At 44.9% G+C, this 21,431-nt stretch overlaps 1 protein-coding gene across 2 annotated transcripts in view; it reads left to right on the forward strand.

Annotated features, from left to right (window-relative positions):
• The window catches only part of RASGEF1C (RasGEF domain family member 1C), a 76,725-nt gene that overhangs the window by 36,454 nt on the left and 18,840 nt on the right, over positions 1-21,431 (forward strand). For both annotated transcript variants that reach the window (XM_069029296.1, XM_069029297.1), the window contains exons 2-6: positions 6,951-7,133; positions 8,734-8,856; positions 11,386-11,523; positions 17,329-17,541; positions 19,622-19,696. In XM_069029296.1, coding sequence (XP_068885397.1) covers positions 6,951-7,133; positions 8,734-8,856; positions 11,386-11,523; positions 17,329-17,541; positions 19,622-19,696 — 732 coding nt within the window. The remainder of the gene's footprint in view (positions 1-6,950; positions 7,134-8,733; positions 8,857-11,385; positions 11,524-17,328; positions 17,542-19,621; positions 19,697-21,431) is intronic.

A 21,431-nucleotide genomic window follows, 5' to 3' on the forward strand; every position in this document is an offset into this window, starting at 1 on the left:
TCAGGTTTTCATTTTTCTCTATTGAACAAAATACTCTGACATGAGCATAAACAGAAATATTCCTTCAGCAAGGTGACCTTGTTCTTGCTTGCACCGTGCTGGTAATTGATTTAATGCCTCCTTACCTATAAATTGGACCTCTTTCTGAGGCATGTCCATCAGATTTCGAGGTAATTGGTTAGCATGGTTGTTTTCCTGACTGCAAGATATTTCTCATAAACTTCTAGTACAAGATCATTTTACCTCTAGGATCATTTTACCGACGTGGTGGAAGAAATTCAGCAGGCAAACGTACACTGGCTCTGCTGCAGCTTTGAATGCACCTATATGCCTTTCTTGGAGAATTACAAAAGATCTTCTTCTAGCCTGGAGTAAATCTGTGGAGTTGTAGAGCCCAGTAATTTCTGTGGAGTTCAATTTTGCAGAAGAAAAAGAAGAAAAGTTTTCCAGGCACCCTGAGGCTCCTGGCCCACATCGCCTTCTCTGTCGTGTTGTGCACCACAACACATCATAGAGCTGTCCTGTCCTGTCCTGTCCTGTCCTGTCCTGTCCTGTCCTGTCCTGTCCTGTCCTCTCTCCTCTCCTCTCCTCTCCTCTCCTCTCCTCTCCTCTCCTCTCCTCTCCTCTCCTCTCCTCTCCTCTCCTCTCCTCTCCTCTCCTCTCCTCTCCTCTCCTCTCCTCTCCTCTCCTCTCCTCTCCTCTCCTCTCCTCTCCTCTCCTCTCCTCTCCTCTCCTCTCCTCTCCTCTCCTCTCCTCTCCTCTCCTCTCCTCTCCTCTCCTCTCCTCTCCTCTCCGTTGCTTTTTGTGATTGCTGGTTTAGATTTGTGAGTTTTCCTTCCCCTCCTCTCAAAGAAGGCTCCACTGGGTGAACTCTTTAGGGAACTGATACGTGTGGGCAGATGAGTCAGAGGTGAGAACCAGGTGGGATCAAAGGAAACAGAATTGTCATCTAATTCTGATTAGATATCCAAAGCCATAAATTCACTTGCTGCTCTTGCAATCTCATGCATGGGAATCTCAATAAAGTCCTCAGCTGCTGCAAGGAGTGGGTAGGAAAGGGGAGGGAACTCCTTTTTTTTTGAGATGTAATCATTATTATTGAGGTTGAAGAATATTGTGGTTAAATGTTTTTCCCCACTGTTCTTATCCCTTGTGCTTCCTTTGTGTTTCTAACTCATGTAGATACTTCATTGTATTGCTCATTTAACCATTTCCAACAGTACTGGGATTGACAGGTTGAGTTTTCAGCAATCTCACAACTTCATAGACTGTAAATTGAATGTTTTAGGACCTGGTGAAAAGGTGATAAGAAAGTTACATCTGCTACCAGTTTCCTAATTACATCAGCATCAAATACATTGAGCTTGTTAATACCAGGTACTCTTGCTGAAAATACGTTTATAACCATGGCCTTGGCAACTGGAAGCAATTACTTTGCAGTGGTTTTCCTTTTGTATTCTGAAACACCAGAATTCTTTCCTCCTCTTTCCTCTGCTTCCCTCCCTACAAAAGAAGCAGAGAAAAATCTGAATTTTAACTTGTTATGATTATGTTCTGAATTTTTTTTTTTTGTCAGCAAAGATGAATAGCTGGAAAATTACTGAAAGTAATGTAAAGAAAAATGAGCATCTGTTACTGAAGTTTCTGCTGAGCTCAGTGGTATTTAGGGCTTGTGTGACAGCAGTGGGCAGGTACTGAGCCTGATGAGATAGTGTGTCTTGTGCTGTCCTGACAGGGACTGTGGACAGGGTTTGTGTCCCATGTAGGGATGGCTGGGTAGTAGACCTGGTTACTAAAATTGGTCAAGATGTTTTTCCAAAATGTTTTATTGGGAGCCATCTTCCTTTAGCTATGGTTTTTTGTGATTGTTTGATCAGAAAATACTTTTTCAGGACTGAGATGGGATGGGAGATGTCTCCTATCTTGATTCCTGGCTCCCTCTGGATTAGGTGTGTTTGTTAAAGTCTGTGCCTTGCCAAATTAATGCTTGACCTTGGGTCTCCCATACCCTTGGTTTGTCCCCTGCCCCTGCTCCCTGAATGCTGGCTTGCTTGAGTGACACTGGACCCTCCCTCATGGCACAGATGGGTACCCCAGCCTCCACACCTTCCCTTACCACCCTCTCTTGCTCCTGTAATTTTGCTGGGAGATTGTCAAGATCTTGTGCCTTTCATCCCTGAAGTGGGAAGGCTTTTATTTATTTGGTTAATCCGAAAGTTGAGTGGGTGGGAAGATAAGTCGGCAGCCCCACTCCTTTCGTCACATGGTTACCAGCTCTTTTTTCCCCTTGAGAGAGGCAGAGCAGATGGAAGGCAGAGATGAAATGAAGATCAAAAGTAAACAGTGTGATTAAGTTTTTGATAAAGGATAAAACACTTATCACATCAAAGGCTCTGAAAACCACATTAAATGTTTCCTGAACATTTCGTGTCCACGTAAGCATTAACTGCACTTGCCATGGGGACACTTGTAACAGCAAGTGGTGGAGCTGGGGGATGCTGGTGGGTATTTACCCTCGTGGCTGTGCTGCAGGTCACCTGCCTGGCCCAGAAAGGCAGAGCTGGCAGCCTGCAGCCATCCTCTGGCTCCTTGAACCTCTCTTGCCACAGATCAGTGGGCCCAGGTTATGTGCATGCTTAGGACTTGTTTAAGCCTCCTCGGTCTTCCAGGTTTCACTGGTCTTCCAGAGGTTTCAAGGCACTTACAGAGGTAGATAGGTGCAGAGTTGGTGGGTAGCTTTTCTCCCAAGCATTGGTGATCCTTTGGTTCCGTGCTTTAGCTCAGTGAATCAAGTCCTGAAATATTTTTGTGTAAGCAGCATAATTTGTGGTGAGAAGCGTCTATGCCTCTTTTCAACACTGTGTTGAAATACTGAGCGGTGCTGGCCAGTGGAGAAAGATAAAAAGGTGTATATTGCCATTATTTTTAAATGGTGGTGCTGATTGCTCTGGGCCACTGCTGGTGGACATAACATTTTGGTAAAATTAATGCAAAATGTTACCAGCCCAGCAGCATTTGGTGTTCCTTTTTCCAGGTAGTGCTGAATCCAATCTGCTTTTGTTTCCAATTTATCACCTTGTTTTTCTGTAGGCAAGGAAGGAGGCATATGCCCTGCCTTCTGCCACATGGGAGGTTCTCTGTAACAGAGACCAGTCCCAGAAACAGTCTGCCCCTGGATTTTCTTTTTTAGTTTTTTTAACCAGTGCAGAAACATTTTCCTATCTCCAGGTCTCAGGCCTTCAGAGCACAGAGGTAGTTTAAATGCCATGTGTGTGCAGCCACCTGTATCATCAGTCATTATGCATGTTGGGGGTGGAAGTTTGCCCTTCACTAACATCTCACCAGCAGCACTTCCTCCAGAGAACCATTTATCAATTGAAATTGGCATCTGATTTGCTTCTGAAATGAGAGGAACAGCAAAACGTTGTGTGTTGAATTGGTTGAAAGTTCATGGAAGCAGCTGCTGAATGTTCACATGCTTAAATCTCATTGACTTCAGGTTAAGTCCAAGAGGTTTTCAAGTGAGGTTTTGAGTCATTTTTACCACATTTGAGCTGTTGTTTCCAGGAAATGTGGAAAAAACTTTTTATGCCTAGATGGACTTCTTTACAAATATCTAATCATCTGGACTCATTTTTTACTTGCCAGGGTTTATATTAAAAAGCTCAGAAATGGGGCAATACTTGAATGGAAATATGTGTGCTAGAATCACAGAGAAGCTAATCAGAAGGGACCTCTTGTGGTCATTAGTCCAAGCTCCCGCTTGAAGCAGGGCTTGAAGTTTGCTCAGAGTCTTGTCTAGTTGAGTTTTGAAATTCTCCCAGGATGGCAACTGAACATCCTTTCCAGCTCCCTCTTCCAATTTCACACAGTGCACAGGGGATGATTCTTGCTCAGCTGTAATTTCTCTGCTGCAGCCTGGGAGTGCTGCCTGACATGCTGTCACTGTGCTCTTCGGGGAAGGGTCTGCCTCTGTCTGTGGTGCCTGCCTTTTCCATCAGCCAAAGAGTTCAATAAGACAAATCTCCTTGGTTGTTTACTTGTTTGTTTTCCTCTCAGTGCTTCCCTTGTTTCTGTGTTCTGTGAGCAGAACCTTGTCTGTGTATTTGGGACCTTTCAGAGAAAGATCTTGTTTCTATTTAGTACTCTTGACAAGAGAACTTTGGAAATGTATGAACAGAAAGAGAAGTTAGGTGGTGCAAGCAGAGAAGTCCCTGTCCCAAATTCATGTCTGCCAAATGCTAATGCTAGTTATTTTCAAGCTTAGTAGTGCAAGAGGCTTTTATCCTTTGTACAGCTAGCCTCATCCTGCTGTGAACGTCACAGTATCAGTAAAAGCAAGCAAAAAGGCATCTTTTAAAACCTTCAAGTCTTCTTTGGTGGCAAGTAAGGTGGCAGTCATGCACCAGCTCAGATATGACACAGGCCTTGCCTGAAAACTTGAGGTTAGACCAGGAACTTCGTAATAAAAAAGTCAAATTTAATTTCTTGACAATACCCAAGACAGATATCCCAGTGACAGTTGTACAGCTGTTTTATTTCCTTTTAAAAAATGTAACTTTTTCTTAAAAAGCATTGCCTTGTATTTCAGCAAGATTTCTAATTTAATAAGATGCAAAAGTTCAGGCAATATCCTGTTTAGATGGTTTCTATTTGATAATAAAAATGGCATTGACAGTGAGGGATTGCACCAAATAAATCATTACTTGTGTGTTCGTTTTATGCTGCAGCCAGGATATGTCCTGTAAGTTCACAGCTGTTTTAACTTTTTCTTTTCCTCATCTAGACAGCTGTATGTCCATGAGATTTATTTCTTGATCTGTATGGACATGAAATCCTTCTTGGGATTATTGCCATAGAAACAAGCCATAACATAGAGTGTGTTAGAAGTAACAAATGGGATTTGGCAGTCCTTCCCATTTACTACACAGAGTCTGAGCTATGTAGTACAAAAAGCAGCAATTACTTGCTCTCAGAGCTTTATTAACAGGCACATCTGCACATTCATTAAAACTAGATGCTTCAACTTCCATCCTGGCTGGGATGGCATTTACATATTCTTGTCTTTAAACTAAAATCCAACATCTAGTTTATTTTCCAGTCAAGGTAGGAATGGTCAGGCTTGACTTTTTGGTTCCTTTTGTTGGTTGCAAATCCCAGAGGCAGCCCATGTGAGCCTTCCAGAAGGAGATAAGTGATCGAACTGCTGGCTCCAGGGAACGGTCCCTCCTTTGAAGGATGAAGTCACCCAAGTTTTGCTTGTAAAGCCTGATCTCCCACGGAGCTGGGACTCAGCTCCCAGCCTCTCCCAGGGCTTCACACCCTGCCTGGCTTACGGGAATGATTCCCTTCTCTCCTTGGTGGCCCAGGGTGGCTCTGAGCTGGTGAGGTGCAGCAGCCTGAGCTGGGGGAGTAGATGGGTTGTGCCAGGCAGGGAAGGTTTTTTTGCAGGAGTGAGCACAACAAGCTGTACCTGGAGCTGAAGCTGAGCTGGCTGTCTGGGTCACAGCACAGCTGCTGATACACGAGGGAGAAAGGCAAACTCCAAATTCTAAGCCAAATCCATGGGTCAGCTTTTGAAATTGTATGGGATAGTAGAGGCAGAAAAGCAGAGGGAGCAGAATACAGAAAAGGGCAGAGAAATATATTAAAACCCGAGGTGTGTCTGCTGGCTGTGTGTGCCTGAGCCCCGGCAGTGCTGTCCCCATGGCCCTCTGCCTTCTGCTGTGGGAGGTCTGTGCTGGATCAGCAGGGCACAGGGTGCAGATCTTGCTTGGCTCTGGCGCTCTTCTCTTATCTCTTTCCTATCCTCCCTTTTATGAGGTAAAATCTAACATGGAAACAAATAGGTCACTGAGGGGTCCCTTTCTCTGGATGATGCATTTGCAGACCTGGAAGGGAGCACACACTGTTCTTTTCCCTGAGTATATCCTGTAATGGTGTCTCTAGCTGAGAGAGGAGCAGCTTCCAGGGGGGATTTCAGAGGCAGCTGGAGATGCTTTAAAGTTTTCAGGGAAAAATCTCTCATCCCTCTACGGCAATACAAAAACAAAACAACTTTGCTCAACAGGAGGAGAATTCAAAGCTGATTGTAAACCATGAAATCAAGATGAAACCTAGAATGCAACCTGAAAAACCCAGAGAACTGAAATATAGGGAGCTTGAAATTGGGCTACGTGCTCAGTCTGCCTGGCCTCCTTTTCATAAGTGCTGAGAACTTGCAACTCCAGTGAAGGCGATGAGTGCTCAGGATCTCTTTGAAACATTTATTTAGTACCTAAGTATAGATCTAGGACTGACTAACTTCAGGCTCCAAAAATAGTTCAAGTGTCTGCCTTCTCACTCTTCCTCATTTCTCTTTTCCTTGCTATTTAATCTCTTCATCAGCTCCCACATTCTCTGTTTCCTCCAACTTCCTTAACTTTTCCATCCTCCCCCAGTTGACTTCTGCTCCTGTTTCTATCTCCTCACTCACTCTGACACCTCTGCTGTCCTGTGGGAGCCATTCTCCAAGGTCCATCCCAAGCAAGCTCCAGGTGGCACCCCTTTTCTCTCCCTCTCACCCTAAATTCTCCCTGTCTTATTCTCAGGAAAGCAGAGGTTCAAACAAGCTGCTTCATCCTGTACAGGAACCTGCTGAATTCCAGTCCCGAGTATCTCTCCTCTCCTGCATGCGCCTGACCAGAGATGGCGGTGAAAACACAGACACTCTTGACTGGGGGGAAGCCCAAAGTAGCTGCCATCACTTTCTGGCCCAAAAGCATAAATTACAATGTCCCATTTTCTGTGTTCTGCCAGTGCCAGCAATGAGAGAGACGTGAAGGTTATCAAGAAGGGATCATGTTAATTTTGTCAACAGGAAGCTCTCACTAGTGGCTGTGTTGTTCAAGTCAGCCAGAAGACAGATGTGGCTGTGGATCTGATGGATCTTGTCCTTGTCTCTGTTGCAGGAAGGCATGCCCCAAACGCTGAGTTCTACCAGTATGTTTACCCCATGCGGCTTCAGCCCTCATCTACATACTTCAAAAGAAGGTGAACAAGGAGGACTGATCTTCCAGGATGGAAACCTTACCTCAGCATCTCTGGATGCTCTAATCCAGCATCTGATACCTACCACTGATTATTACCCTGAAGTAAGCAATTCACAGTATAATAAATGGTTTAATTTTGATGAATTGGAGCAGCACTTTATGCAAAAGTGCAAATGTGTTAAATTTTGAATTAAGAGGGCTAATTTAAAACCTGCATACAATTAAAGCTTGGTAAATTGATGCATTATTTTAAATGCTGTTTCACTGCTCTATAATTGTTCCCATGAAAAAGCAGATCCCAAAGATGATACTGCCTTTAAATAAGAGAATGGGGTAGGGGGGGATGTCGTGGTGATGAATTAGTGATGTAGCAGTTGGAGCGCTTCAAAAATAGCAGTGCTTCCCAGAGAGGTTTAGAGGAAAACTGAAGCAAAAAACTCCCAAGTCTGAACTGGCATTAAATTAGCTGAATTTCAGTGGCTGCTGAAGTCATCCAGGTTTGCCTGTACGTACAGAGCATTCCCTTGATGACAACAGAGATGCTTCTTCTGGTGGGTTTATAATTTACATGGGGTTGTATTCACAACTGTGCAGTCACTGGACAGCATAGTCTAGATGCTGGTCCTTGCTCCATCAGTGGAAATTAAGTGTTTCCTTACCAAGAGTGTGAGGATCTAAACTGGAAGCAGGTTTATGGTCCTGCAGTCTATTGACTTCACTGGATTTTGCACATCCTCAGTGGAATTCAGACAGAGTTTGACTGGAAGACTTTTAAGTGCTAATATATTTCCATGGCTTGTATTTCAAAGCACAGAGGAGCGTTGACTTCTGGGTACTTTAGGAGACTGGGAAAGTTATCAATGCAGAGCAGGCAGCATGTTTTAAATTACCTGGAGCTCAGTTTCTGATCAGCTAAAAATAAATAATAAAGAAGCATCTCAATTAAAAAAAAGAGAAACAGAAAGGCAATAAAAATAGGTAATGGATAGATCAGGCTGTGAGATTTTTATTAGGCAATGTGTGATATGCAATATTATACCTGCTGCTCAGGAGCATGGCTAGGGCTGGGGGAAAGGAGATAATTCAGGTGCAAGGAGGGGTCAGGATGCAGACAACTGAGACTTCATGCATGTATTTTAAATTCACTGCTGGAATAATTTCAATAATCCAAGGATTTATCCAGCAGACCTGCTTCCCGCAGCTTCACAGATGTGGAACTGCACATGATATGACTTGGCTGATAGAAATGAAATTTGGGGAGTTAATAGAATAAATGCAATATTGCTTAAAGTAGGCTGGGTGAGATTTGCAGTGCAATAGCAAGATGTAGCTGACATGGGAACGTGTGCAGCTGACAACCCAGTACAACACAGAGATCCCTGCCCGTTTGGCTTTACCGTCTCCAGCATCCCTGGGCTGTCTCCTGTACCTGGGCTTGCTCCTGCACACTGGCTTCACTGGATGTTTGCCCAGGGTTTAGGCAGCCAAGGGCTGGAAGAGGATGCTGTGGAGGAAGGAGATGCTGCTGCCTCCTGCACCCAGTGTAACCAGTTCCATATTCAGGGTCAGGAATTGTTATGTCTTTTAGGTAAAAAGGTCTTGCCACGTAAAAATGAAAAAATTGTGAAGTTCAGGGCTTTTACAGTCAATATTACCCACTGTGTGGCTGCTTACAGTAGGTCTACTTGTCTTTCTCCTGCAGAAAGCCTATATCTTTACATTCCTGCTGAGTTCCAGACTCTTCATCGAACCCCATGAGCTTTTGTCCCGAGTTTGTCACAAGTGCATTGAGCAGCAGCGGCTGGATGACCCCGTGCTGGACAAGGTTAGTTTATCCTTAGACCAGAAAAATGTAAGGTATTTTCAATGGGGAGAGGATTCTGGGCCTCTGGTGTGTGTCCCTTGCCTCTCTTTAGATTGAATGAAGCTTTCTCATAAAGGATTTGCCACTGAGATCCTGACATTGAGGTATCCTGGTATCCATGTCTGAGAGCAATGCTTCAGGCAGTAGTCACTTCAAATCTTCTTCTAATTTTGCCTTTCCCTCTGTCTCAGTCTTCCCAGGTGACTTTCCTTCCTAACTTCTTTAAGGCTCTGATGAAGCCTGCAGGATGCAAGGAGGTAGGACGTAACCCTCACACACTGTCAAGTGCAGATGTCCACACACCACTCTCTCTCCCATTTTTACTTAATGTCTCTCTGCCCCTTTGCTTTCTTGCTCCCAGTACAGTAATATTTCCTTGTGGTCTTCCCTGTCACTTAGAACACCAGGTAACAGGGGGCAGGTGCCCACCACCCTCCTGCCCTCTGTGCTGCAGAGTGGCACCAGTGGAGCACTGGGAATGGGCAGGAGCAGCAGTGGGGCCCTGATAGGTGAACAGAATGAGAAAATCCAAGCTGTTCCTGCCTTGGCACTCCTCCCCTTTTGCCCCAGGGACTGTGCAGACTGAGACAGTGTATAGCAACACGTGTGCATCCCCTGGCAGTGCCACAGACGGTGCAGTGGTGATGGATCCCACTGGATCCTGTTCAGTGCTGGATTCTGTCCAAGGTCTCCTTGCTGCATTGATGGACACTTATTCAGTACATTATCTGGAGCAGAAGATGCACCTTCAGAGCAGTGGAGGGGGAAAGAATGTGAATTTGTTGCAACTTTCCAGAAACCCCAAAATTCTGAAATGGTTCTCAGGATCAGCCCTTCCAGCTTTGAAACAGTGAGTTTAGCATCAAATACTGAGTCACCAACATCTGAATGTGTGCTTGTTTTTGCACAGGCAACTGGTTTCATGAGTAACAGGAGCTCTGCCTTCACTGTGGAGAGCCATTCTCCAGAATGCTCAGCAATCCCAGACTTGGGTTACCCACACAATCAGTGTTAATAGAAATATCTGTATGGGGTGAACCGTGCAGAACAAGTTTTCTAAGGTGGGAGGTTCTGTTCTCCAGTTCTATGACAGATACAAGTTTGGAAGGATTAAAATGTGAGCGCTGCAAAGTTTTGCTGCTCATTAAACTTCCAAGAAATGAGAAACACTGTCTTATTATGAAGATTTCTTATCTGCCTGAGGTGCATCTGGGTTTTGTAGCAACACAGGGTTGGTGGGACCACAGCTGATTTTGTGTTCCGGACAGTGGGGCTGATTTTGAGACTTTGTACACAAGCAACCTCCCATCCCATGTCCTGTGACTTGCACAAAGTCCTCTCCATCAATTCGTAATGCAGTTTACACAGCTGGAGCAAATGTCTCCCCAGACCTTTGTAGTTTCCAATAAAGCTTTCCCTTTAGCAGCCACCTGCTGGTCTTTGAGCCTGAGCTTAATGCTAGCTGACAGCAGTTATTTTTAGAGATGTGGTTCATTGAAACCTGTTGTTGGTGGAAAGCTGAAATATGCATTTTAACCACCTTGGTTGAAAAACAAAGAGCTGGGGAGCTTAAGAGTATAATTTTTCCTGATTACAGGATACACTTCAGCTGCAGTACGTGGGATGCAGAAGAAGGCTGTTTGTTTCGGTCTGTGTTTTCTGTAAATAAAAATGCAGTTTGTTGTTTAACACCATTTCCTTTTCACATAATGCAGGATGAAAGCTTTGGGGGCAGCCGCACTGGCTGTCTTTTGAGAGCACTAACGCACCAACTGTGCCATTCCCCGCATTTCCCTCCTTGCCCCATCCTGTCTATTCCCACTGCCACATCCTCAGATACACCTACACCAGAAGTGGGCATCAGCTGTGTGCTGTGTGAGTGAGTGTCCTTGTCCCATCATGACCTTGAGCTCATGTGGGAAGAGAGCAACATTATCAGCAGCCCAGGTAAAGTTACAAAAGTGCTGCTGTTTTGTCCATCTTTTCTTCATTATGCATCTGCTGCTGGTCACTAAGCAGTTTTTTTGGTACAGCCAGAAAGCAAAAGAGCAAAAAACGTCTTTGTTGGTCAAGAAATTCATTCCAGTTTTTCAGAGAAGGATGAAAATATAGAAGAGTTGTAAGTACAAAAGGGAAGAACAAATGATTTGAATCATCAAAAAAGGCCAGATGTTTTTAAAAAAGGTATAAAGGTTGCACCAACAAAATGTTCATCCAACCGTAAACAGGCCAATTGCGTGTGCAGAATACTTAAATCTGCATGTAAAACAGGCAGTTGTGCATGCACCTAAGTTCTGGTATATTTTGCATGCCAAAATGTATTATTTGTGCACCACTCTCTTTGTATGCATGTGTGCAGGTTTTGCAGGTGCAATGTAAATGCCTTCTTTGAAAACCTGGCCCCACGTTCAATGACACACACAGTGAGAGACTTCAGTGAGTAAATATGTTTCAGTCCCTCATTCCGTCATTCAATGGTTTTCATTTCAGGCTCGAATCAGAAAATTTGGACCCAAAATCTTACAGTTGCTAACAGAGTGGACAGAGACATTCCCGTATGACTTTCAGGAAGAGCGGATGATTGGCCACCTGAAAGACATGATTCACAGGATAGCCCCATGTGATGAGGTGAGGATGCCTGACTTGGGATGTTCTGCTGATACGTTAAGTTTTTCCCACTTGGTTCCTCCTTTTCCTTCTTTTCCTCCTTTTCCCACATTCTGTTCCTGGCTACTCTGAGTTTCGATCTCCTAAAATGGTAAAAACTTGTAGTAGCTCCCCTAAAAGCCTCATCTCTCTTTAGGTGCTCCTGGGGCAGTGACATGGGGACACACCAGAGTGAGCATTGGAATTTATCTCCTGCACACTGAATTTCCCATTTTACAGAAGGAATATATGAAGGCATAGCATAGACTGAATGTGCTGGTGACAATTCAAATAGCAGCAGAGCTTTGATCTCCCAAGTTAGAACCATAGAATCACAGACTAGCTTGGGTTGGAAGGGACCTTAAAGACCATCTTGTTCCACATCCCTGCCATGGGCAGAGACACCTTCCACTAGGCTAGGTTGCTCCAAGCCCTGTCCAACCTGGCCTTGAACACTTCCAAGGGTGGGGCATCCCCAGCTTCTCTGGATCCAAGTTCTTAAAGATAATACTAATATTAATGGACATGTAGCTTGTCTGGGAGCATGGAAGTGGCAGAAGACAGCAGTGTGTGGCCTGCTGAGCACAAACTCAGGCTAGATGTCTGTATGATCCTGGTGTTCAAATATGTGAGCTCTGTGTGTGGCACAGTGGGTCACAGTGAATGGAGCCTCTGGGAGACCTGCTTGCAAATTCAGGTGGGTGAACCCCATAAATTAATTTGGAAACATTAAAAAGACCACAAAGTTCATGAAAATAATAAGCCAATAGTACACAGAGTCTCTAATTACTTCTAGGTTAACCATGGGATGTGGAAGAATTCAGTTCCACTGGCTACATCAGGGCCTGGCCTCAAGCCACAGAGGGGTGCAGTCCAGTAGGACAACAAGAACATACCCATGAGGATGAGAGAGAGAAGGGTGGAGAGATGACAGAAGGAATTAGCAGGGCTTCAGCACAACAAAAAAGAAATTGGGCTCTCCTATGCACATGAAATATGTCATAAATGGGAACAGCTGCTCTTGGACTGGGCTGGCATCATGTCTGGTACTTTCAGGGAGCTGGAGGCTGCCATGGATTGACTGGCTGGGCTGGGCAGCCCATGGGAGAGAAGGGGCAGGAAGGGGAAGCTGTGGGACACAGTGGTGGAGGTGAAGGCAACAAAAAAACTCGGAAAGAGCCAAAGTGGATTTAGTTCCATTAACCAGAGCAGTAAAATTCCCTCAAGGGAAAGAGGCAATGGACTTGCTCCTGGCCAGCCACCACAAAAGATGCCTTGTAGCCCTTCAGCATCAGAAGAGAGGGAACCCTATACAGACCCACCAAAATCGTGTCCTCAGGAAAGAAGGAACCAGCCCAGAGGGCGGAGAACAGGAACTTAGTGTGTGCTCTTTAACAGCAGTAGCTGCCCTGCTGAAGAATCATAAATGCTATAAATCAACTTTCTGCATGGAAAGCAGTGGTTTATTTGTCTAACCTGAGCAAGCACTGCACACCTTTGCTCTGGAGCCTGCACAGCTGTGTACAAATGCTTGTGGGTGCCCTGGGGGGCCTCAGACTACATTAGTTTCAAATCACTGTTTTTCAGTGATATTACTAGGCACTGTAATTGCGAGTGATTATGCCTGAGCAAAATCAATAATTAATTTAAGAAACAGCTCATATCCTCCAGATGCAAATTTCCTTTCTTTAAGGGACAGCACAGAAGAGAGATGGTGGCTGTTAGTTTTTTGGAAGAAAGTTGTTCTCGTTGTGAACCACAGAAATTAAAGACTGAAAGATTTGTGATGTCATCTAGTCCATGTAGGTCAGTGCAGGATTCTCCCCTGCAGTGTCTGTTCCTATCCTTTGTAGAGTCCACTTTCTAAAGGCTGAGATGTGCTTATAAAGGTGTCCATGCTGAGAAGCATTTCTTAGTAAGTGCTGTGATTTGCATTTAGAGTTAGAAATTTTAATTAAAATTTGAGCTCCTAAGCCACCTGCTGAGGCCTGCTGTCTTCAGAGGAACTTTCCTAGTTAAGAACGAAACATTTTCTTTAAATATTAAACAGTAGTGTGCTTCTTTTGACTGTTAATGTGGCAGTGAAGTGAAATTGGTTGATAAAGTCCAGCATGCAGCCCCTGTATGGTGGGGGGTCACTTTGTGGCAAGATAATTACCAGCATGTTGAAGGTAATGAACAATGTTGTTTTCAGTTAGTGGATGTAGTTCAAAGAAGGCAGGAAATTATTTTAGAAGGGCAAAAGCAGGATTTTACGTTTTTTTTATTTCTCCCCCAACGTGCACAAAGAAGATTTCTAGGCAAGGTGCACCCAACTGATTTCCAGTGAGTCTCTTCAAGAGCTCTGACTTCTGTGTAATTGTTTGTTTCCTTTAAGTGTCTCCCTTTTTCATTCTTTATTAGGTGGTTGGCCTACCTGAGTCTTTGTTTACTGTTGTCTGTATCTATTTTTTGTGCCATGTGCCCTACAAAATGAGGTGAAACTCTATCTCTTGATGAAGATTTATTGAAAGACTGGCTAATATGCATGTCTTTCAAGCAATTTTATGCAGCTTTGTGGCTTTTAATCCAAACTATGAAGAATTTGATACTGCACAGACAGGGCAGGTCCAAGATTTCTCATGCAAACTCCTTTTAGAAAGAGGAGCTGGATTTCCAGCTAAGTCTTTTAGCCAGATGTTTTATATTCATTAGAAGGCCTGGCTTTCAGTGCTGTCCCCCCAGCCCCAAAAAACTGAGGTCCCTGTTTACAAAATAAGTTCACAAAATACCGAATATTTGAGTTTTCACTAAAAAATAATGTTGTGTTCAGAGAGCTTCATAAGCTGTGCTGAGATTTGCAAACACACCTGGATGTTAAACAGAGAAATATTTACATGGTGGTCAGTAGTTTGGGTCCAGAACAGTCTTTGTAAATCAAAAGTGTGGCCATTTGTTGACATGAGGATTTACATGAAGAAGGCCTTCCTTGGAGCTAATATACATCAGTAACAGATAAAAACTGAAAGAGTGGGGTTTTCTTTTCCTCACTCAATTTTCACTCCACCTGTGGGATTTGATTCCAAATACATTGTGTGTTGTCATTCTCCAAGACAAGTCCCTCCTGCCTGCTGGGTACTGGCTTCATGTCAGACTTAACAGCTCTGTTTTACAAAAAATAAAGCCTGACTACATCCTGCTTACCTGGTCCACGTTCTAGCCCAGCTCAAGAGAGCATCTTCCTTAAGTGAAAGGAGAGCAATGTGAGTCCAAGTGAGCAACGTGAAACCTTTATTAAAAAAGTTGCATCAAAGTTACAAAGTGTTGCAGCAAAAGTTGAAGCACTTGGGATGTTCTGAATGTCTCCAGCTTTTCCTACCCTGTAGTGAAGACAGAGTAGATGTGAGAAGTTATTCTTCACTGTGAAGTAGGAGAAGGTGCTATCTCCATGTGCAGATGGAATTCTGTGCAGGTGAGAAGAGCACGGAGTCTGGTTTCTGGTTCCTTGAACAATTCAAACATGAATGCTGTCAATGCCTAACACTGAAGACTCTGAAGAAGACGGGCTGGATCTAAACCATGGGATTATTTCCTGTAGTGGTTTGGTCTAAAATACTCATTACTATTTACCTTCTGTGAGATGAGAATTAGGAGAAACGCAAAGCAGGCACCAAACTTGAAAGAATATAAAGAAATTTATTAACAGACCTAAAAGAGGGGAAAAGAAAAAAAATAAAATCATACCACCTTCAGAACTCTTCTCTTCCCCCCACCTTCCTCCCTTCTTCCACTGACAATGTAAAAAAGACAACCCTTGAGATGTTCAGTCTGTTTACCACTTCCATAATAACCTTGTTCAGTCCATTTAGGAAGAGGAGTCTCTCTTGCTCATGCTATGGAGAAACTATCACAATGAGACAGCCACCCGGGTTGGTTCTCTGCTTGCATCATGTGAGAGTCCCCCTCCCACGACTTGCAGCTTTTCCCACAACTGCTTTTGAGGGTCCAATCTTGAGCTACTGGGGTGCAATTTTAAGGTTGAGCCGTTCAGAAACAAAAGTTCTCTTCACCCATCTCGGGGAGAATTTCATCTCTAAGAACAGAGGCCCTCCTCCTTCCCTGGGAGCAAAGGGTCTTCCTCATCTTTATCTCTAGGACTATCTCTGGGAGCATCTCTAGGAACAGAGGTCTTCCCCTTTCCATGTGGAGTAAGAGCCCTCATGGCTTCCATCTCTCCCTGTTCAAACTTCTCATCAAATTACAGCTGCTTCAGCATCTGCCTATCTCAGCACAGGTGCTTTGCTCACAAGTACAAGTTGAACGCTCCACCCCCCATGCCTTCATGAGATTACAACAGGTACTCTGATATATCATAGCTTTACAACAGAATTTCAGCTTTAAGCATCTCCTCTTTCTCCTCCCTCAGGTTTTCAGCTCTTCACAGCACTAAAAGGGTTAATCTCACCCAGGCCTTGCAGCTGGAATTTCTCTTATCGCTGTTGCTCACATGATCTTTGCCGGACAGTGGTGGGCAGCTTTCGGCTGAATCTTGGCTGCACTGGAGAGGGGGAGCTGGGCCGCTCTGGCTGCCCACAGCAGGGCTGGGGGGGGTTCCGTGGGTGGAGCAGGGCCCACCGGCTCCAGGATGGCCGTGGCCCGGCCTGGCCTGGCCCGAGCAGGGCCTGGGCTGGTCCCGCTGGCCCCCGCACGGGGCCCGCAGCCGCCTGTCCCAGCCGGAAACGAGAGAGAGCTCTGCCTGGGGTTTGTCTATTCTGAAGTGTGGATCACAGAGGCGGTCACAATTTTAAGTGGCTCAAAGAATTGTCCATATTCAAACTGGCCAGCTGATAGGTTCTGTCAGGTCACAGAGGAGCTGTAAGCACCCCTTTGCAAGAACATCACTTCCGAGACTATGCTTTGCTAACCCATGACACTTCCCAAAGACTCACTTGAACTGCGTCCAGCTTGGGACATGACACAGGTGTGTGTTGTTCTTTGTGGTGAGGCACAGTCTAGCCAAGGACATTTCCAATTAACCTTTGTCTTTAGAGCCCATCCACCTGGTCTGTTATCTCAGTTCTGTGATGTTTGCATCTGTCAGTTGTGAAGAGGTGAAGTAATTTCTGCCCATCCTCCATGGCCAGAGACTCCACTCATTGTCTGTAAAGAGTTGCTTCAGCTCTGAGAACAACCTGGGAAGTTGGTAATGATGATCCTGCTGAGCACATGGCTGTGCTTGGAATACACTATGAGCTTCCTTCAGTAGCAATTAACATTTGGATATTAAATACTCAAAGCTACACAATGCTCCAGCCACTCCAGCTGGGTAGCAAGCAGCTGCAGGCTTTTTCTGCATTCAGGTCAAAAGGATAGAGAAAATAGCATTAGAAACATTTCTTATTCCTAATAAATAAGAGTTGACAAGGCACCATTAACAGGTAGAGTTCTCAGCCAACATGTAGCTGACATAAAAGATAGGTACCCAAAAGCTGCTGTGCTCCAGAAAGCTGCAGTAACTCATACTGTAGCATGGCCTCTCCTTTGAACCTGATGTTGGCAGGAATCTGGAGTATCAGTGCCAGCCCAACCCACCAGTCCTGCCTGCTTCTTCTCTTGACTGCAGCCTCTGTGTCCAGAGCACAGAACTGTAATTAAGCCAACTGGTTATTCTGAAATAGGCTTGTTGGAAATAAAATGGTAACCTGTTGCTGGCTTAGGAGTATTTTGCAGAAAGGAAAATTCAGCATAAAAAAGCACTCCTATGTCAAGTTTTCTGGGTGGCTTATGTTTCTCTCCCTGTCTCTCTAGGCTTACTGGAAAAAGATGAACCAGCTTTTGCAAGCCCTGAATCAGAAGCTTGCAACCCTCAGCCATGGGCAAGAAGGGATTGTCAAGATCAGTACTGCTGTCTCTGATAAGCTGGTTGCCTTTAAAACTAAACCTCCATCAATTCAGAGAGAAATCCTGAGCGTCTGCAGTGACCCTTACACCCTGGCTCAGCAGCTGACACATGTGGAGCTGGTAAGTGGGAATGGTTCCCAACTTCTGCAGCCAGAGATGTTATTTTGAGCCATCAGCTGCTAAGTATTCCAGACATAACCAAAAAATGTCTGCACTGCTGCAGCACATCCCATGCTGTATCAGCACTGCAGCAGGAGGCAGAGTTTGACAGTTTAAGAGATGCTTGGGAAGCAAACTATGTATTAGAGTGTCCCTGTGCATCTTGGAGCAGTTCACTGTACTTCAGCTTGCTTGTTTGTGAAATGAGACCCCTATCCCAGCAAAGTCAAGTCCCAGGAATGTCACTTCTAATAAGGTGCTCAGACCCCACAAGCTCTGCAGGTGCTATTGAAATGGCTGATCATTAACCCTTTTATCAATCTGGAAGGAATTTTAGCAGTTCAAATCCATTTCTCCAGATATACAAAGCATGTGAGTTGTCTTATGTGGCTTTCATTCTTCCCTTTGGGATTTTGTGCATGGACACATAAGGGTGTGCAGATAGCACCCCCACAAAATCCTGCTGTTCCCCCTGTGCTGGGCTGCAGTCTGCTCCCTAACAGGCTCTTGTGTGAAAAATTGCAGTGCTGGAGCCTTGGATGGGCTGTTATGCTGCACACCCTTCTCCCAGGGTCAGGTCCTCCCCATGGACCTCCTGGATGTGCACAGGAGAATGTAAAACATTGCTGCCATCTGCAGATCTCTTGTTGCTCTGGTGCCCTGCTGCCTGTCCTCCTGTGGACACTGCTCATCCTTGAGGGGAAGCATGGGAAAAAAAAACCATGAAATGCAAGTGGATTGGAGCGAGTATTAGGAAATCAACCTTTGGAATTCTGAAGATAGTTGGTATTCTATTTGTCAAGAAGTGGAATGGTTAGTTTTCAGAATATGCCGCTTTGGCTCTCTTTGCTTTATATATCCTAAGCCAGAGAGTAGAAGTCCTTTTGCATTGAGTTTTTTTCTTGCTTTTGTTTTTTTCCTCTTCCACAGTACAACTGTCTTCCAAGGGAAAATTCCCTGTAACTGAGGCATCACTGCCTTTTTAAAACAAATGCAGCTAGAGATTTTAATTCCACTGTGCTGTAATCAATGTTCTCTACCTTCTCTTCCATTGCTATGTCTGATACATCGAGTGCTTTGCACTGAAACTGTCTGATGCTTATTTGTTAGTAAGAATTATTTGCTACTTGTTTAAAACAGTTACTGATCAGTAAGAGTTACAGATACAGTTATCAGTGTTAAGGTGATAGGCTCAGAGAAAAAGCATAGGAGTAGACATAAAATTTTCCCTTGAGCCAAATTACCATTTATTTTATTGTTGCTTGGGTGTTCTAAGTTTGGGCTGTAGGAATTCCAAAATACCTCCTCTGAAATACATTTGTGGCCTACAACCTACTGAAAACATTTATTTTTCTAACAAACATGTTCGAGGGGAGTGAAAAGCCTAGCAGGAAGGTCATTGTGTGGTTGGAGCTGCCACATTTTTTCAGGAGCTGTCTTTTACTGAGAGATTTGGATACTTCATTTATTCTTGTTTTGCTTAGTGCCTGGGACACTCTATAGTTTAAGCAAAGCCTTTAAAGTGTCACGTGCATTCTCAGTGCCTTCCTTACCCAGTGACCCAGAGCCACCACCCCGGGACAGCACCTGAGGGTCAGTGGGCAGGGAGTCAGGGCAGAGCCCTGTGTGGGCAGCTGAGCAGTGGACTGCTGTGGGCACCAGATAACAGCATTACTGCCATTTAGCAGCTGGGAAACAAGGCTTTTGAGAATGTTGGACCACAGCAGGGGTGAGGCAGCACCAGGCACAGAACTGATGCCTGCTGGCTCCAAGGTGAAGCCCTGTGCATCCAGCGCAGTGGAGGGGACTCTTACTGTGGTTTGTCAGTAATGAGACGTATTTATTCTAATTTTCATCTTTCTGCTGACATAGTTCTAATTGTTATTATGAATTTTAATGTCTGGTTAGTTGGCTGTCTACCAGTTTGGTGACACCACTCAGAGCTGACAGAAAATTACAATGTCTTACCAAGAGGAACAGAAGATACTCTGGGGTGCTTTCTTACTTTTCCCTCTCTCTTCCCACTCCCTACCCTCCACAGGAAAGACTAAGTCACATTGGACCCGAGGAATTTGTTCAAGCGTTTGTACATAAAGACCCTCTGGATGGCACCAAGGTATGGTTTCTCCACATACAAAGTGTCACCTGTGACCACAGTTTGTTCAGATGTGATGAGGTCCCCAAGAGCAGGGCCTGAGTCAAGAGCTGACCAGGGCCAGGCCAACTGGTGACTTGTATTGTCATGGCAAGGATGGGAGCCTGTTGGCAGAGCTCGCACTAGCAGGTCACTGCCATTCCTTCCTGGGGACAAGCTGGCCACCGCCCTGATGTTGTGCTTTCAGGCTTGTTCCTCCCAAGCCGCTTTGACTGGGACAGATGGTTGTAACTGTGCACAGCCAGGGAATGTCTGTTGCTCTGCTGAAGGAGTAAAGGCTCTGGATGTGATGTAATGCCCTCAGTGTGTGCCCAGACACCACAGCAGTGAGTCAGTGCGTCATGAATCAACTCTTCTCTCCCTACACAATAGCTTTTAACCCAAAGCACCACAGGGAACAGAGTGCTTGATCAAGGCTTCATCCAAAGGCTGTGAAAGCCACTTGGAGTCTTTCCACTGATTCCATTGAGGTTTAAAGCAGCATTTCAGTGAGTGCCTCAATAAGGAAAGAGCTAGGAGAGCTAGGAAATTCAGAGATTTCACATACTGTCTGAAAAGAAAGAGGGTGGAAAATTCTTCCCCTGAACTGTGTATGGGCTCCCACTGAGATCATACATCAATGGCTGAATTTCCTCATTGGATGACAAAGGTATCAGGAAGACCTGTGTTTGTAGTGCTGCACAAAGAGCCCCAAAATAGCTTGCAGTGGTGAAAAGATGGATGGATGGATGGATGGATGGATGGATGGATGGATGGATGGATGGATGGATGGATGGATGGATGGATGAAAGGATGAAATGTGCAACATTGGGCCCTTTCCTTCTCTTTTTGGACTTAGGGAAATTCTGCAGTTTGTTTCGGGATGAGGGAAATAGTCAGGGATGGAGTTTCAGGTATTCTGGGCATTGATAGTATTCTTTAAAAAGGAACCCCAAGGCAGCAAATGTGTGTCAGAAACACAAGATACCAAACCAGCCACGATGAGATTTCAGCCACCTGGGCTTCAAGTCAGCAAGGCTGATCGAAGTGGGGTAGTTTGGAACTTTTCTTCATGCTCTGCATGGTCAATTTAGAAAAGCTTCTGTGCCAAGACACAGCCCAGGGGGAGAGCATTGTACAGAGAATCACAGAATAGTTTAGGTTGGAAAAGACCTCTAAGATCATCGACTCCAACCCTTAACCCAGCACTGCCGAGGCCACCACTAAACCATGTCCCCAAGTGCCACATCCATACATTTTTTGAACACTTCTAGGGATGGTGATTCCACCACTTCCCTGGGCAGCCTGTTCCAATGACTGACTGTCAGTGAAGAAATTTTTCCTAATATCCAATCTAAACCTCTTCTGGCACAATTTGAGGCCAATTCCCCTTGTCCTGCTGCTTGTTATGTGGGAGAAGAGACCAAGCCTCCTTGCCCTACAACCTCCTTTCATGGAGCTGTAGAGAGCAAAAAGGTTCCCCCCCAGCCTCTTTGTCTCCAAGCTGAGCTCCCTCAGCTGCTCCTCATCAGATTTGTGCTTCAGACCCTTCCCCAGCTCCTTTGCCCTTCTCTGGACACATCTTTGGACAAAGCAGCACAAACCTTATGTGGAGTCACATATTCCCTGACCCATGAAGAACACCCCTGTCAAGCACAGGGAGTTGGTTCAGGTCTGGATTCCTCCAGCTGGAGATCATATTAAACATCTTTCTTGC

This window comes from Aphelocoma coerulescens, chromosome 13 (assembly GCF_041296385.1).
Source record: "Aphelocoma coerulescens isolate FSJ_1873_10779 chromosome 13, UR_Acoe_1.0, whole genome shotgun sequence".
In the NCBI taxonomy this organism is placed as follows: Eukaryota; Metazoa; Chordata; class Aves; order Passeriformes; family Corvidae; genus Aphelocoma; species Aphelocoma coerulescens.